The 16,055-nt window shown below is 47.0% G+C and overlaps 1 protein-coding gene across 1 annotated transcript; it reads right to left on the bottom strand.

Moving 5' to 3' along the window:
- Nucleotides 1-6,493: 6,493 nt before the first annotated feature.
- On the bottom strand, nucleotides 6,494-10,357 carry LOC118686035 (coiled-coil domain-containing protein 42-like). The gene is made up of 7 exons (XM_036381958.2): nucleotides 10,281-10,357; nucleotides 9,837-9,942; nucleotides 9,606-9,710; nucleotides 8,880-9,077; nucleotides 7,916-8,137; nucleotides 7,037-7,221; nucleotides 6,494-6,617 (listed from the first exon to the last, which is right to left on the bottom strand). The coding sequence occupies exons 1-7, from the start codon at nucleotides 10,355-10,357 to the stop codon at nucleotides 6,494-6,496; spliced, it is 1,017 nt and encodes a 338-aa protein (XP_036237851.2).
- Nucleotides 10,358-16,055: the final 5,698 nt, after the last annotated feature.

Genomic DNA, 16,055 nt, shown 5'->3' with positions numbered 1-16,055 from the left:
ACCGGTGCCACAGGGTCTCAGCCCTCTCTGAGGAACCACAGACCAGGTCCTGTCTGAGATGCATCCAAAGGAGGAGGAGGCACAAGGAAATTGGGTGAGAATTTCCTAGAGTTAGTCTTTCTAATATAAATTACATCAATTTGAAAAATTCCAAGCAATTGATGCAATTCTCAAATCAGATTTTTGGCTCATGGAGCTTGCTAGCTTTGCAGACCTGAAAACAAAATAATAAGATAAAACCTTCAAAAACTCACAAGGCCAAAAAGAACAGCAATAGCTCATGCTATGGATATGAACTGGCCCACACTCCAGTGTGTAAAATCAGCTGTGGCTGCTCTATCAACCTTAATTGAAGAAATGACAGGAAGTAATAATGGGAGAAAAGTTTCCTATCTCTCATTTGATGCAGAGATTATTTAATAATATTTAGCTTAAACAAGTTTACACACATTTGTGTGGGTTTTTTCCCAGTTTGAAAACAAGCCCAGAAAATTTCATCCCGAAAGCTGAAAATTGTAACAAATTGCTACCCAAGTTAGAATGAAAATTATTATACAACTTCATCTTTGTTATGTTAATTCACAGCTCCTATTCCCTTAGGCCTAGCAGAATGCCAGACTCTGGTCTCTTATCAGTCTTTTCCCAGGACAAGAGGTTCCTGTGGTCCCTCATGTTTAGATATCATGCAGAAGTGATGCTGTGAATTTTGGTTTTTTCAAAATTTCAATTTTGAAATCCTGTGTGCTCAACTCCTCTTCCTGTAACATGATTTGGAAGATAAGAGCCACCAGACTGACATTGCATAAAAGTTGTCTTTCCCTGTATTCATGAGCCTTGAACAGATGTTTAGGCACATCGAGGCATGGTGTGAGGGGCTGCATACAGAGAGGAAAACTGCACCATCATGAACATACAACATGTTATGGATCAGCTGTCTACTTTATATTAACATTTTAACAAACAGATCTTGGGACATAAACTGCAATGAGGGAAAAAGAGAGCTGATTAAATCTACCCAAGGTACCATGTCCACGGAGAAAAACAAATTCTGGTTTATCACAACCCCACTGGTGCACTCCTAAAGGCTTACCCTCATCACCCTTCCCTGAGGGAATTTCCCCATGCACACCTTCTGGGCTCCTCTTTCCTTGTCCACCAGAGGCCTCCTGTCCCACCCTTCACTGGCAGCAGCAGGAGCACTTCACACCTCTGAGAGTGGTCCAGGTGGAGGGTGAAACAGGGATGCACAGCCCCAGAGCTCTAAGATATGCCCCAGGTGGAGGCTGTACAGGGATGCACAGCCCCAGAGCTCTGATTGCTCCAGGTGGAGGCTGTAACAGGGATGCACAGCCCCAGAGCTCTAAGATTGCCCCAGGTGGAGGGTGAAACAGGGATGCACAGCCCCAGCCCCACCCTCAGCCTTTTGCCCATCACCTGGCACCCAGCAGAGGCCAAAATGCTCTGGGTTCATCGTCTTTAAGGCAATTCTCCCCAGAAGCTCCCACCAGGTGTTTCTAATCTCCTCCTTTCCTCACTGTGCACTTTATGTGCACACATTTGAATTAATGAGAAATGAATCAAAGCATCTGCATCGAGCAAGGCAGGAGTGAGAGGACTGGGAGTGGGGAGAGAAGGGCAGGTGTGGACCAAGACTGCAGTGCCTCACCATCCAAGGGGGCAGAGAGTGAGTGGTGACTTGAACATCTGTTATTCAGCAGCGTGGCTTCCTCCTGAATCTGCAATTTACTTGGTGTTGTGTGGGAATTCCCACAGGACACATTTTGGAAGGCTTAGTGAACAAGTGTGAGCAGCTGTACATGCTCACTTTGAAAGATTATCCTTTCCTCTGCAGGACTTTACACATATTTAGATTTAACTCTATCTCATCATCAACTCTCTGCTGTACAGGCATCCCTCTCTGGCTTTAAAATAACCATTGGCTGTTACATAAACACTGAGTTGATTTTTTGCAAGCAATTTAACTTGTTTCCCCCTCTTTTTCCCTACCTTTTGAGCACAAGGGAGTTACCCCTTATGTGCAGCTTCTCAGCAGGTGCCTGGCCCCATCAGTTTGCAACCCCACATTCACAAAATCCAGCCCACATGCGCTCAGCATGGCTCCAGCCAACACCTCATGCGGTCTCTATGCTGAGTATTGCTTCCAGCTGCTCCCCCTTCCCTTCAGCTGAGGCACAGCCTTTTTCTGCCCTTCACAAGGAGCTCTTGGTGCAAACTGGCTCATCAACCAATTTCTCTTGCTGCTGGTTGCCCCTGAGTAGCTGTGTTGCCAAACTGACAGCCAGCTATTGCTCATCCAAAGCGTGTCTCTCAGATAGCCATCAGAGACCTTCAAATGAGTTTCTCCACCCAGTACTCAGTGCCACATGAGTGTTGAGTTGTTTTATTTACCCACTTTCCAAGGACCTACCCAGGACCACCAAATGACCTTCAGCTGTGATAATGCCACAATAATGGCAGCATTTGGAACTGCACACATCTTAAAAGCAAGGAAAGACTTAAAATTGACTTGTTTTTTTTCACAGTGCTGTAATCACACGTGTATCTCTGTGTGCCTGGGACTCAAAAACAAAATATCAAACCCTAAATATTTTGAATAATATAGACTATTTCAGTTGGAAGGGACCTACACCAACCATCTAGTTCCAGTGCCTGACCAGTTCAGTGGTGATATCTGATTGGGTGCTTCCTATTTTTCCTTTAAAGCCACTTGAACAAAAATTACAGCACTGTACTCTATATTACACCCTGATCTTTTAAATACTTCACAGCCAAGCCCAAGAACACTGCAATTCCCATCACCATTGAGCATGTGCTGTGCCCACAGTGGGCTGAATTTCATACAATCATAGAATAGTTTGGGTTAAAGATAATTTAATTCCAATCCCCAGCTATGGGCAGGGACACCTTCCACTATACCAGGTTGCTCAAGGCTCCATCCAGCCTGGCCTTGAACACTCTCAGGGATGGGGCATCCACAGCTTCTCCAGGCAATCCATTCCAGTGCCTCACCACCCTCACAGTAAAGAATTTCTTCTTAAAATCTAATCTAAACCTGCTCTCTGTCAGTTTAAAGCCATTCTCCTTTGTCCTATCATGCCATGGCCTTGTCGAAAGCCCCTCTCCAGCTCTCATGGAGACCTTTAGGTACTGGAAGGTGCTGTAACATCTCCCCAGAGCCTTCTCCAGGCTGAGCGACTCCAGCTCTCTCAGCCTGTCTCCATAGCAGAGGTGTTCCAGTCCTCGGAGCATCTTTGTGATCTCTTTTAGAAATTGCTCCAACAGATCCCTGTCCTTCTTATATTGGGGGATGCCAGAGCTGGATCCCACTGAGATCCAGATGGGAACTCAGCTGAGAGGAGTAAAGGGGAAGAATCAAATTGTACATTGTATTTGTGGACTTAAAACTAGGAACTGTTTTACAGGAACTGTGGAAGGTGAGAGCCTGGCAGAGGACAAGCCCAGACGCCGTGTTCCACATTTAGTCCCATAGCTGCAGGTGTTGGAGGGCACAAAAAGAGATTTCACCCCAAATGCCTCATGGCCCCCAGGAATCCCAGACCTTTGGGACAGGTACAGGTGTAGCAGGGCACTGGGACCTGCCTTGAAGCCCAGGATGTAACATGAGATAAACATCACATAATCACTGTAATCCTGGGAACCTGTCCTGATTTACTCACATGCAGTGACTGGGCTGCACTTGCACTCACTGCAATTCCCTGTAACAGTGGAGGATTTGCTGCACACCAGGGCTTGAGATGAAAGAATGACCCCAAGGCCAGCCTGGGGACAGCATGGTCTGTTGGTCTTTAATTTGTACACAGCCCAGTGCCACTCAGCACGAGGAAGGAGAGTGGATCCCATGGCTCCCTGCCTCCGTGAGAAAGATCTGCCCTCTTGAGGAATAATCACATGGATATTCTCAAATTTTAAACCAAATTCTAAACAGGAGTCATCCTGTCTCCCTCACACACATCTACCATTCCATTTAACTTTTACTGCTTTTTCTTCTGCAAAATATACAATAAGGCAAAAAAGTTATAGAAAGAGGTTTTTCTTAAGAGACCAATGTTGTGTCATTTCCTAGATTGCATTCTTTTCTTTCTCTGTCCTATTTCAGAGAAAGCCACTTTCTTATCCCTGCTGCTGCCAACCTCCTACTTACAAGAGAATGAATCCAAAATAAACTCATTAATTCCAGTGAAGATACATTGGAATTATTTCAGTATAACTCCAAGAATATTTTTTCCCTGATACTCCTTAACCACTGCACGAATTCCTGTTATGCACACAGATTTCAGTTCCAGCCTGTGTCCAGCACTCTTCGTAGCCCAATTAATGTCAAAAAACTCAGTTATACTAGAATTTAAAGAAGAAACAAAGGCCTTGCACTGCCTTGTCTCAGTTAATAGTTGGTATTCACCTGAAACAAAGTGTAAGGCTTTTCTTTCCTTCAATTTTTTAATTTAAAAAGAGGTATACATGAATACATTAAAAAACCCAAACAAAAAAAAAAAAAGAAAAAAAAAAAGAAAAAAAAAAAGAAATCCCAAACCACCAAACTAAAACAAAGAAACAAGATTCTCTATAACAGCCGTAGATTTCAGCTTTATTTCCTAGCTCATGGCAGTGTGATGTGGGGAGATGCAGGCAACTGGACCAGGCTCAGGTGAGGATAGTGAAAGAAACATTATTTTTTGGGGGGTTAGTTCTACATTTCTGTATCCTCATTTTAAAGGCATAGTTATAAAATGGAAACATTTCCATAATGGTCATATTCCCTACTAAGAGGATGTTAATTAAAGGCTTAAATTTGTTGGCTTTAACCTTTATCATGAAAATACATTTTTTAAAAATCAAAGGTAATAATCCACATGACCATTCAATCTAATATATTCAATTTATACCATTCTGAAATTTCCTGTAAGAATATTCAAACACTTTATTAACTCCTGTGTTGGCACAGGGCTCTGAAGCCCTCAGTTAGTTCTCTTGTGTAAAAGATTAGGTACTGAAAGTGGTCCCACTTTTTATTTATGAGCACAATGCACTGCAAAGCACACAGGATACCAGCAACAGCTGCATTTCAGCCACATGTGATCCCTATGGAAATTGGGATTGCTTAGAAGGACATGTACCAACACACAAAGAGGATTTTTTCTTCCTAATTACCCACCCACATGCGGGAAGGCAGGGTGTGTATATCAGTACATCTCTGAAGTTTGGAGGAGAGGTAATACCCAGGATTAAAACTGTTACAGACACGTTATTTCTTGCCATACAATGTGGAAATATCAAAGGTCACACCCTGTTTTTTTGGAAGATCAAACCAAGTGGATGGCAGAACCTGCCTGGCTAAAAAGAGCTAGTTTGGGATTCATGCTCGCTCACATGCTCACTGTGCTGAAGAGCTGGAACTGCTTTTTTAACACCAATTTTTAATTCTTCCAAATTATCTCTAGGCCATGGCCTAAAAAAACCAGCAATTGCACGGACACTGCACCACGGTGAGGATGAGGAAGATGGAAACATCCCTCTGAACAAGTCACTACGGTGAGGATGAGGAAGATAGATACATCCCTCTGAATGAGTGGTGGGTGTTTTGGGACAAGCTCATTCCCATGCTCCATTTCCAGCCCTACTCTTCCCAAATCCCACCCAAAGCCTGCGGACAGCTGAGCACCACGCACAGCATTTCTGCATTGCTCTGTGCATCCTTTCTGCTGTCTCAGAGAGTTTTATTTCCTCTTCTTCTCCCAGCTCAGGACAGAAGAGCAGGGAGCAAGAGCATGTGATCAATGGCCTCTTGCTTCAAAATCTGTAAGCTCATTTAATTGAGGCCTTGGAGCATAAAAAGGTTGTCCCTAAAAGACTGTGGAGCCTGACTGACCACCCCCGTGTGTCCCCAGAGCCACTGTTAGTCCTCTTGTTTTGCTTTCATCTTGGTGGCACATGTGATGAGCAGCTAAATGCTCAGCTTTGGCTGGTTCATCTGTCACCTATGTCCATTCTCCACACTTTCCCTAAGATTTTGGGGAGAAGGTGAGCTTTAGTCCATAACACAAGGCTGTGCAGAGAAATCCACATCCATGGAAGTGCTGGGTGTGGTGGTGGGAACTCTCTGAAGCTCTCCTGAAGAACAGTCTCCCCACCTCGTTGTGACATGTCTCTCAAATATCTAAGAGCTTAGGTTGAGTGGGATGTCCAAATGTGAACATTAGTGCTGATCCCTGTTTGAAACCATACTCCTGTCCCAGCCTGCTCTCACAATTTTGCCAGCTTTGCAGGAACACTGTGTCATGCAGCCAGAATTCTAAGGAAGGGCCCCCAGTGGTGTCTGGGGTGAAGCTGTGGGATGAAGTTGCTCTAATATGTCCTCCCAGGAAATGAAGAGGCACCTTTATTATTTTTTTTTAGTCTAGGGTATCTGTAGGTTCTCTTGCCCTTCTCTTTCCCTTCCCAACCCAGTGAACTTTCACTGGCAGGACAGGTCATGCTGCCACGTCCTTTTGTCTTCAAAGGTGTAGCAACCCTCTGGTTGCTTCTGCATCTCCTGCATAGAGCTGGATGTCTTTAAGGTCTTGGATAAACTGCTGTATCTAGGGTGGAAAAGAGAGATGGCAGAGCTCAGGGCAGGGATGGGAACAGGAGTCACAGAAGTGCCTGTTGGCTCTTTCAGATGGCAAATGTCACCTGTCAAACAGAGCAGCAAAAAAGGCATTTGCCTTTCTGGATCTGCACCACCAGAATGGACTTTTGTGGGTGAGCCTGAATTCAGGGCAAGGGTGAATAAACCCAATCCTGGCCATGGCTTGATCTGCATCCTCTGCCTCAGCCTGCCTGATTCCCACTCCTTCTGCCAGGCAAGGACCCTGCCTACGTCCTCAGAAGAGTCAGGTTTGCCTGGTGTGCCCTGCTCCTGCCCCATGCCTGAGAGAGAGCCCCTCTCTCAGGAAAAGGAAGGTGTCTATGGGGTCTGTGGGCTCTCCCCTCCCTTGGGGCAATGGAGACTCCTTACTGCTCCTCCTTCTGGCTTGGCTTTACCATGCTGAGCTGTCTGCAGCTGGTGCACTCCAACACACTCCACTGTGCTTGCAGCCGCAGGTTGGTGGACTGGAAAAGGTTGTGGATGGCCAGCTTGATAGTCCACAGCTTCCCAGTTTTCTTGGAGGTCCTGTCCTGGATGTCAGCCCAGTGAGCCTCCTGGAAGGAGAGGGCACAGGCAGCATGGGGACATGCCCTGGCAAAGGTGATGCTTCAGCACCAGAGACCCTGGCTTGGAGACCCTCAGTTCCATGGTCCAGACTGGTCTGCCATTTTTCCTTCTCCAACCCCATGGAGGGAGATGAAATTAGGAATCTCTTCCAATCCCAGAGTGTGGCAGTGTTCCTCACTCGGGGTCACCAAATGTGGTGACGTTCACAGGGGTCCCAGGGCGAGGGAAGAGATGAGAATCTTGACTCCATGTTTCAGAAGGCTGATTTATTATTTTATGATATATATTATATGAAAAGAATATGATATATTAAAACTATACTAAAAGAATAGAGCGAGGATTTCATCAGAAGGTTAGAAAGGAATAGAAAAGAATGATAATAAAATCTTGTGACTGCTCACAGCCTCGGCACCGGTGGCTGTCACTGGTCATCAAGTAAAAACAATTTCACATGCTGGGTAAACAATTCTCCAAATCACATTCCAAAGCAGCAAAACATGGAGAAGCTGAAGCTTCTCAGGAGAAAAAATCCAAATGAAAGGATTTGTCATAAAATATGTCTGTGACACCAGAGATGTTACTGGACTCTGCTGTGACCCTGTGGCTGAAGGACAAGCCATTAGCCAGTCTTGACAGAACCCGGCTTGGAGATCTTCCCCTGCCCACCCCACAATTCCTTACCCAGAGGGGGATGTCACTTTGAGCCTGATAAATACGCAGTTTGAGCTGCCCCAGCTCATTTTGGTACTGAAGCATCTCAGCTTCTTTCTGTGCTTTGTACTGCTCCAGGAACACCTTGTCTTGCTCAGTCAGCTGCTTGTGCCCCTGCTGTGACTGCAGAAGGTCCTTCCGTGTCCTCACCAGCAGCATGTACTGTGAAATGACTTCTGAGATGTCCTCAAACTGCAGCACAGGGTTCCTGGTGTTAGTGACTCTCTCAGCTTGCAGCTCTCATGTCATTGGGCACCCTGCCCTTACCTGGGCCAATGCCTCTCCCTCCTGAAAGATCTCCCCACCCTCCCCAGCCCTAACTGTTCTGGGATTCTGTCCTTCCCAGCTGGTTTGTTGGGCATTGCTGCATTCCAGGTGTGGTGGCCTCCCACTGTGCCACACCACAGCTCTCAGTGCCATAGCAAGGGGATGTGCTGCACCTTTTCCCAGGTGAGCAGTGCTCTGATAAAGCACAAAGAACAACTGCAGTGTCCAGAGCCCCATCCCCATGACTTGGGAGGCCTCAGCTGGGGTGGTTGGAGTACAAGCGATGTCCTGATGTCCTCAAGAGAGAGCACAGCTTTTTGGCAACTGTCTGGGGACACTTTCTGGGCAGCTTTTCATTTCTCCTGACGATTCACCTGACCTGAAACAATGACACAAGGGTGTCCCCATTCCCCCCAGCCCTGAGCTTTCCCCCCTTCCCATGGTTTTTCTTTGCTTTCTCAATCTTCCACTTGCTGTTCTGATTCTCCTACTGTAACTCTGCTCCCTGTGGCTCACCTTGCTTGCAGGTTGGTTTTTCCATCCCATCTGAGGTCTCTGGTTTGAGCAAGTGTCCAATGTCCTGGACTTGCCCTACCTTCTCTAGTTTTATCATTTATCTAAGGCTCTCCCCAAGGCCGTGATCTCTCTCACTTATGTCCAAACTCACCTGTGAGACCTCCACCACATCCTCCAGGTATTTCTTGAAGATGGAGTAGTTCTGCACTTTTTTGCAGAGTTTACGGTGTTTTTTTCTGAGGGTTTCGAGTTCCATCTTGACTCTCACAAGCTCACCATCCATTTTTATGTTCTCCTCTCTCTGTTTTCTGTCTATCTTCAGAGCTTGGATTCGTAACTCTTCACATTTCTGGTGGTTTCCCCCGGCCCCACACACACACACACAGAGAGTGGGAAAGGAAAGCAGGGTAAGATGGAGCTGGATTACTTACCAGCAGCGGTAGGACATATCTTCAGAGAGGAGAGGCCAACATGGACCACCCTGTGAACATTTCCTCTCCCTGTTTCACAGGGCCATCCCTCTTGCATTGACCCTTTCGTCCTGGAGACCGGTACCCAGGATGGCAGGCTGAATTTCAGACCTGCTTGGATCTGCACCCTGGAGATATCAGGAGATATCTCACCCTGGAGATATCTGGATGTCAGCAGTGGGGGCAAGGCTAACACCCTTTCTGGGGAACATTTGGGTCTGGCAGGAGATCTCACTGGTACAGGACAAACTCTTTTCCACCCAAGACCTATCAGACCTGTGGTACAAACCCTTGTGCCCTGCCAGTCCTGTTCCTCACAGCTCCAGTCTCCACAGGAGTTCAGGCCCAAGACCCCTTTCCCCAGGGGAGGGGAGGAGTTGTGGTGCAGCACAAGGATCTGGTGTTACCTGCACAGCACTTCCAGATCTCTCCACGTGGGCTTTCAGCTGGGCCCTCCTGGTGTGCAGGTCCCTCCACCGGTCAGCAATGACTTTCATCCTCTCCCTGAAGGCCTGGCAGCACCACAGTGAGGGTGACATGGCTGCCTGCACCCAAAATCTGTCACCTGCCTCCCAAAAACCCTCCAAAAACCCACAAACCATCCCAGCCATGAGCCAGTACCTACCCATCTTTCTCACCTCTTCTTTTTCGGCCATGACCTTTTCCATCTCTTGGACTTCTTTCTTTTTCTTAAAGAGCTGCATAAGTGAAGACTGGGAGTCCTCCTCTGTCACTCTGAGTTCCCTGCAGGAGTTGTTTTCCTCGGGGTTACACACTGAGTTGAGTTCCTTGGCAGGGTGTTGGATTGCTCTGGATGTTGGACTGTGTCCCAGGTAGGGTGATGGGGCACAGCCCCCCAGCACCATCTCAGATCCCATCTGCAGCATGGCATCCCCTCCCCACCCCAGCAGGCATCCCCTGGCAGAGCAAGGAGGTGTTACAGGGAGGAACAGATCTGGGGAAGGGAGTGCAAGAGGAGGCAGACATGATGGACATAAGGCGTGGGGGGTTCCCATGGTGAGGGACAGAGGCATGGAGAAGGCAGCAGAAGAGGATGCAGGCTGGTGGAAGAACCCCCTCACCTGAGGAAGGCTGGGAGTTTCACCTTACACATCCTGAGGAAAAGGGCTGACATCTCCTCTTTGCTCCAGGTCTCCATTGCTCCAGCCCCAGCAGGAATCAGAGAGCCCAGGTGGTGCCAGCACTGCTTCTCTGCCAGCTCAGCTCAGCTCAGGGGCTGTCCCTCACCCCTGAGGGCTCAGTGTGGAGGCACCAGGCAAGGATGAGCCTGGGAGCCTCTTGCCTCTGCTTTCCTGAGACCTTCCTTGACCTCTGCAGCCCTGTGGCTACTCCAGCCCTGGAGAGAGGCCCTGTGCCTACTCCATCCTCTGGGAATGTTTACTTGGCAACTTCATAGTTGCTGGGCAACAGAATGTTTACTCAGAGTCAGGGGGACTGACCACTCTGTCCAGGACCAGGAGTTATTAAATTCCCTTTCTCACATCTCTTAGGGTTCTTCCTCTGCTATAATTTGACCTCTGCTGGGTGTTTCAGTGCCCCTGACAGCCACATCCCACAGTCCCAGCCCTCAGGGCACAGGGCTTGTTCCTTCTCTCCCCAGCACCAGATGGAAACACCACCTACAAGCACATCCTTGGGGATGTTTGACCATTCTACTGCCATGGTGTAGTGCCCTACCCTCATGGCTCAGCTCACTGAGATCAGCTGCACAGCATTTTCCCTCTCCTAAGCAAAAAACATCCCTTGGGCCCATCCTCTGCTGGGCCTGGCAGCTCCTGCATATGGTTCTAAAAACAGTGGCTGCTCACTTCATAAGACCAACAAATTTCTCCTGCCTGCTCCCTGTTGGGGTCTCAGTTGCTGAGGTACCAGTCATTGGTTTCTCTGGGTCTGGATCGAAGGCACTTGAGACAGTATTTCATGTTCAGACTCAGGTGTTAATTATTTCTTATCAGTAAAACAGTCTCATTACTGTGAGTTCTGCAGCTTTTCATTAGAAGGCACAAAATGGCCAACAATCTCTGGTTACAAGGGCTTTTAAGACTAAACTATCCAGTTAAGAACTGACACCTGGATTATTTTCCCTTTTAGCCCAGTAACTGATCCCAAAGAGCCCACAATGCAGACTTTCTGCCCAATTACAAAATATCACCCAAATCCAAGAAGAAGAAGGAAGAAGCAAGAAAAAGAAACCCAGGACAACACCCTGTGCCCTCCATCTTGCTGCCACCCACAACATACTAAAAATCCCAAAACCTCAATTTCTCACCAAGTGATACACCTACACTACTCTCTATAATCTATTTCACACTTTTGTGGATTCTAGTCCATCTTGAAGTCTAGGAAACTTTCTCCATGGATGGGTGTCAAAGTCAGTGCTCCCCTGGGGGTCAGGGCACCCCAAAGCAGACAGAGAAATATTCCCAGTGCCCTGGGTTTCCACAGCTCCCTAATGGGTTATTTAAATCCTCCTAATCAAGCAGGTCAAACTATCACTCCCTGAGGCTGGTTTTCAGGTTCCTACTTCCCTTCTTCCCCTTCCTGAAGCCCAGGCCTTCCTGCAGGAGGGTGCTCAAGCTTTGGAGTGTTGATGCCTGCCTGCCATGCATCGGGCACCAGACACATTGATACAGCCAAATTAAAGAGTTTTAATGAGTCCTGCAAGTCCTAAAGTCCTGCAAAAGCACCAGGGCCATGTGCACATGCTTCACTTTCAGAGTCTAACAAGGAGAATGTCTCTTCCATTCAAAAGGAATTCTTTCTCCTGTTAGTTAGGATAAAAGCTCAACCTGGAGATGAGCTACAGAGATTGGGCTGGATAGTTGAAGGGCTGATAGTCAGATTGGAGGAGTTGCTTAGCTGGGAGGAACCAGCACAAACAGACTCTATCAGCCTGTCCTGCAAGCTCCTCTTGGTGGTTTTGCTCTCACTCATCCCAGCGCAACATCTCTGCCTCTACCAATCCTGTCACTCTCCAGTGACAGGAAAAGATGTGTTTGAGAAGACATAGGAACAACTGTGGACATCATCTGGACCCCAACACTCTCTGCTAGAAGTGCAGTTTCTAACCTTTTTTTGCACTGGGGTTGTGGACACTGGAAGAGGAAAATTCAGTCTTGGAAGTCTTCAGAAATATTAAAATATTACAGGCTAAAGACCACACACCAGCATGCTGTGAAGGACAGGCTGTAGCTCCAACCTCAGCATGGATGACTGGTAGGAATGGTGGTGTCAAGAAACTTTCATCAGTGTCAGTTTTTTTTTACATTTATAAGTCTATAAATCTTCTCATCTGCCTTCAAAATGCCACTTCTGTCTATCAAACCCTTGCAAGCAACCAGCAAAATTAAAAGGCATTGAAGAGACACAGAACATGACAGAGCTGCTGAGCCTGTGCTGTGGACATGGGGGCCACTGGAATGGGATGTCCCATGCCACCACTGGCTTTGCAAACTTCCCTAAACATCAGCTTTGTTTTGTGGGATCAGTTTGCTGATCCCACCTGTCCCACAGCTATTAGAACCAGAAACCTTCCCCTGAGCTAAAGAAAATGCCCTGTGCAGCATCCAAGGGCACCTTCAAAGGACAATTTCCAATTTAAGAAAAAACTTACTCCTTGTTAAAAGCCAGCAAGCAGCATCCCACAAGGTGCCCACAGAACCTCAGCCTATTTTATTACCTTCCTAACAATTTTGTCTGCTCTGGATAAATAAAAGCTCTCCTGACAAGTGGAAAGGTGTGTGGATGGAGAGAGCAGGTTGTTCCAGGGACCAGCTGGTCCCCCAAGTCCTGGTTCTCTCTCCCATGCCCTCCAGCATCTCACTGAGAAACTTCCCAAACTGGGGCACAGTCTGCTCTGCCAGGGGCCGCAGGAGAGGCTGCTCACTTGCAGGTGGAGGCATGTCAGGAGGACTGCCAGCAAGGCATTAAGCAATGACCAAGAAGCAAACAAGAGTGCAAAGTGCCCACCAGCTGCAGCAGGAGCAATGTTGAGGACCCAGCTAAAATCCTACATCTGCTGCCTGTTGCAGCAACCCCAGCTCCTCCTCTGCTGTGCTCTGCCCACATCTCACACCTCCATGGGGCTGTGGCTGGGATTTGGAAATCCAAGAGGTGGGAATTTTGCCTTGGTTTGCTCTGGTGTGTTATCACTGGCCCCTGGGAATATTTGGCCACAAACAATGGCCAGTTTCCTCACCTGACCCAGCTGGCAGGCAGCATGACAACACATCACCTGCAGTAGTTCTCACCATCACAGCCTCTTCCTGTAGCCAAAATCTCAGCACTGGCAGAGACAATGGATAGAAATCCAGCTTACACATTCCAGACACATGGTCAAGCAGCCTGGGGCACCAGGCCATGAAGGAACAGGCACAGGGACACATGAGTGGCCACAGCTCTGCTTTGCCCACAAGCCCTTCCTGATGCTGTGACCTCCAAGGAGCACCAGCCTGAAATGGGGCAAACCAGGGCTTTCCTCTGGTTTGAGCTCTGCTAAAGAGCAGATTGAGCTAGATTCAGTTGTTCCTGGCATCTCTGCTCCACACCTTTTTTGGGAGGCACATGGGCACTTCTAGGGCAGAGAGAGCCCATGGAGGTAGAGACTTGCTGTAGAGACCCTGCTTGGAGCTGGAAGTCAGGCTGGAAAACTCCAGAGATCCCTTCCAGCAGGTCCCCTAAATTGTCCTACAATTCTGATAACTCCCCATTAGTCTTTCACCCCATAGTGCCACCCTTGGCAGGAAAAGCCCACCCCAGTGAGGACAGGGGCACTTGGCAGCCCTTTCCCCACAGTCTGGGCGTGTGAGGCAGGGCTTTCCTCTCAACCCCTGGTACTTCTGGAGTCTCATGGATTTTTATCAAACACTAATGATTTGATATTTTCTCACATATATAGAAACCTTGTCATGAGTCTGAGCTTTTTGGAGGGTTGTTTTGGGGTTTTTTAACATCATAATAATTTTAATTTTACAAGTTCATAAATCAACACTTCTTCCTTGCTCTGCCCTACACCTCCTGCCTGGGTGTGGCTATAAACAAATGAGACCCTTGAATGAAAATTCACTTTTTTCTTTTCTTTTTTTTTTTTTTTCTTCAAGAATTGCTCATGTCTCCTCAGCCTCAAATATTTCATGCAGGTTGTGCCATGTATTTCACAAGCTAAGCCAAGCAAAACACCGCCTTCCATATACACAGCAAAAAAAATGTTTTTCAGGCTCAAAGCATTTCTGTCTTTGGCAGAATCTTTTCTCAAAGCATACCAAAGAAAAAGTATGGAAATGAAATACAAAGAGTGGTTAAAATAATATTTTGGGTAGAGATGAGCCCAAACCAAGCCCCAGATTAGAAAGCCAGATACCCCCCTAGATACCATGCCTAAAATGAGGAGGTTTGTTGTGATACTTGGAGAACAACTGGAAAGCATTGCATGTCTCCCACTGAGTTTAATTTCCTAATTGAACTTATAAAAGACTTAACCCCTAGCAGTCCTCACAGCTAACACAGATTCTTTTATATTTACACCATGGATTATATTTACCCAGGCTGGCCCTGTGTGGATGGGCTGTGGGGAAGCAGATGGGGGTCTGGCATGGCAGAGAGGATCCACAAGGCAAAGGGGCTCTGCTGAACCTGGGCAGGGGACCCAAAGCTTCCCTGGGTTTCAGTGTGGTTATTTCTGCTATTTGGATCCAGCCCTCCACTGACGTGGGCACAAACTGTGGTGTAATTTGGGGTTTCAGACCCAGCATTTAGGACTGGATCCAAAACTCGAATGGAAGAAATTTGGGAAAGAGGCTTTTAAGAGTTTAATTTGAAACAGAAAACCCATGAAACTATTTTTGCCCTGGTCTTTAATTGAACTATTTTTTTAATCCCCTCGTATGCCTGGGCTCTTCAGGCATCCAGCAGCAATGTCTCAGTATTAAATAGGACACTTCATGCTATAGGAGTGATGAATGACTGACAAACTCAGCTCCCTGTGAACCCACTGCTCTGGAGGTTAACAAAGAGCGTGTTACAGCTCTGTGTGTGCACTCAGCAGCAGCCACAAGGAAAGCTGATTGTAAGGAAAGCCTATCTCAACAGCAGATTTCAAGAAGATAATTGCACCTACTAATCTATAAACTCTCTCAGAATCTGATAATACAAGTCTTAGAGGCATCTTACTTTCTGTATCACAACAGAGTCCATGTATATGACTGTAAATAGGACAGTTTAATAAAGTGTATTTTACTCTCTTGTTTAATATTTTTATAAATCTTAAAATAACCTTAAAAATATTTGTCCTAGTACTCAACAGGATTTGGTCTTGTTTTTCTATCAATTTAGTGGTTGTAACACAGGTCTTAAAATAGAGGGGGAGGGAGAGTGTTGTTTTGCTCCAGAAACTGAGTGTGTACCCAGCACGTCAGCCCCATTGTACAGAGCTCCTGCCACCATCAGCCAGAACCATCCCAGCTCCCTCCCAGATAAGGAAGGACACATCCTGGGCTCTGGCCACAGCTCTGTTCCATCCTATACTGTGCCAGGCCTGCTCCTGTCTGGTACCCACAGCACAGACATGTGCCCAAACCCTCCCCATCTTCAATAAGCCAGGTGGCTGCACCTCTGCTCCTAAAACAAGGACTTGGCTAAAATGCTGAATACTCAGTGAAGCACCTGCTGCTAGGCAAAAAGAAACCTCTTGGGCATGAAGGAGAGTCCAGAGTGCAGGAGAAAGAACTTATTAAAAACCTTTTTTTTTCATGTGAAATATTGTGCTTTTAATGTTTCAGGTTGTTGAATCCTTGCCTATCCCAGCTTGACACTTGTTGGCTGCAGGACTCACATCCCAC

Source organism: Molothrus ater, chromosome 4 (genome assembly GCF_012460135.2).
Source record: "Molothrus ater isolate BHLD 08-10-18 breed brown headed cowbird chromosome 4, BPBGC_Mater_1.1, whole genome shotgun sequence".
NCBI lineage: Eukaryota > Metazoa > Chordata > Aves > Passeriformes > Icteridae > Molothrus > Molothrus ater.
The sequence above is the reverse complement of the archived record's forward strand: the minus strand, read 5'-3'. Positions and strand labels throughout refer to the sequence as shown.

Excerpts from the sequence above, each read along its gene's own strand:
- LOC118686035 (XM_036381958.2), bottom strand. The coding sequence starts at position 10,357 with ATGGAGACCTGGAGCAAAGAGGAGATGTCAGCCCTTTTCCTCAGGATG. Across the intron at positions 9,943-10,280 it reads AAACTCCCAGCCTTCCTCAG|GGAACTCAGAGTGACAGAGG; the intron begins GTGAGGGGGTTC and ends CAACTCCTGCAG. Across the intron at positions 8,138-8,879 it reads ATGTGGTGGAGGTCTCACAG|TTTGAGGACATCTCAGAAGT; the intron begins GTGAGTTTGGAC and ends CCTGTGCTGCAG.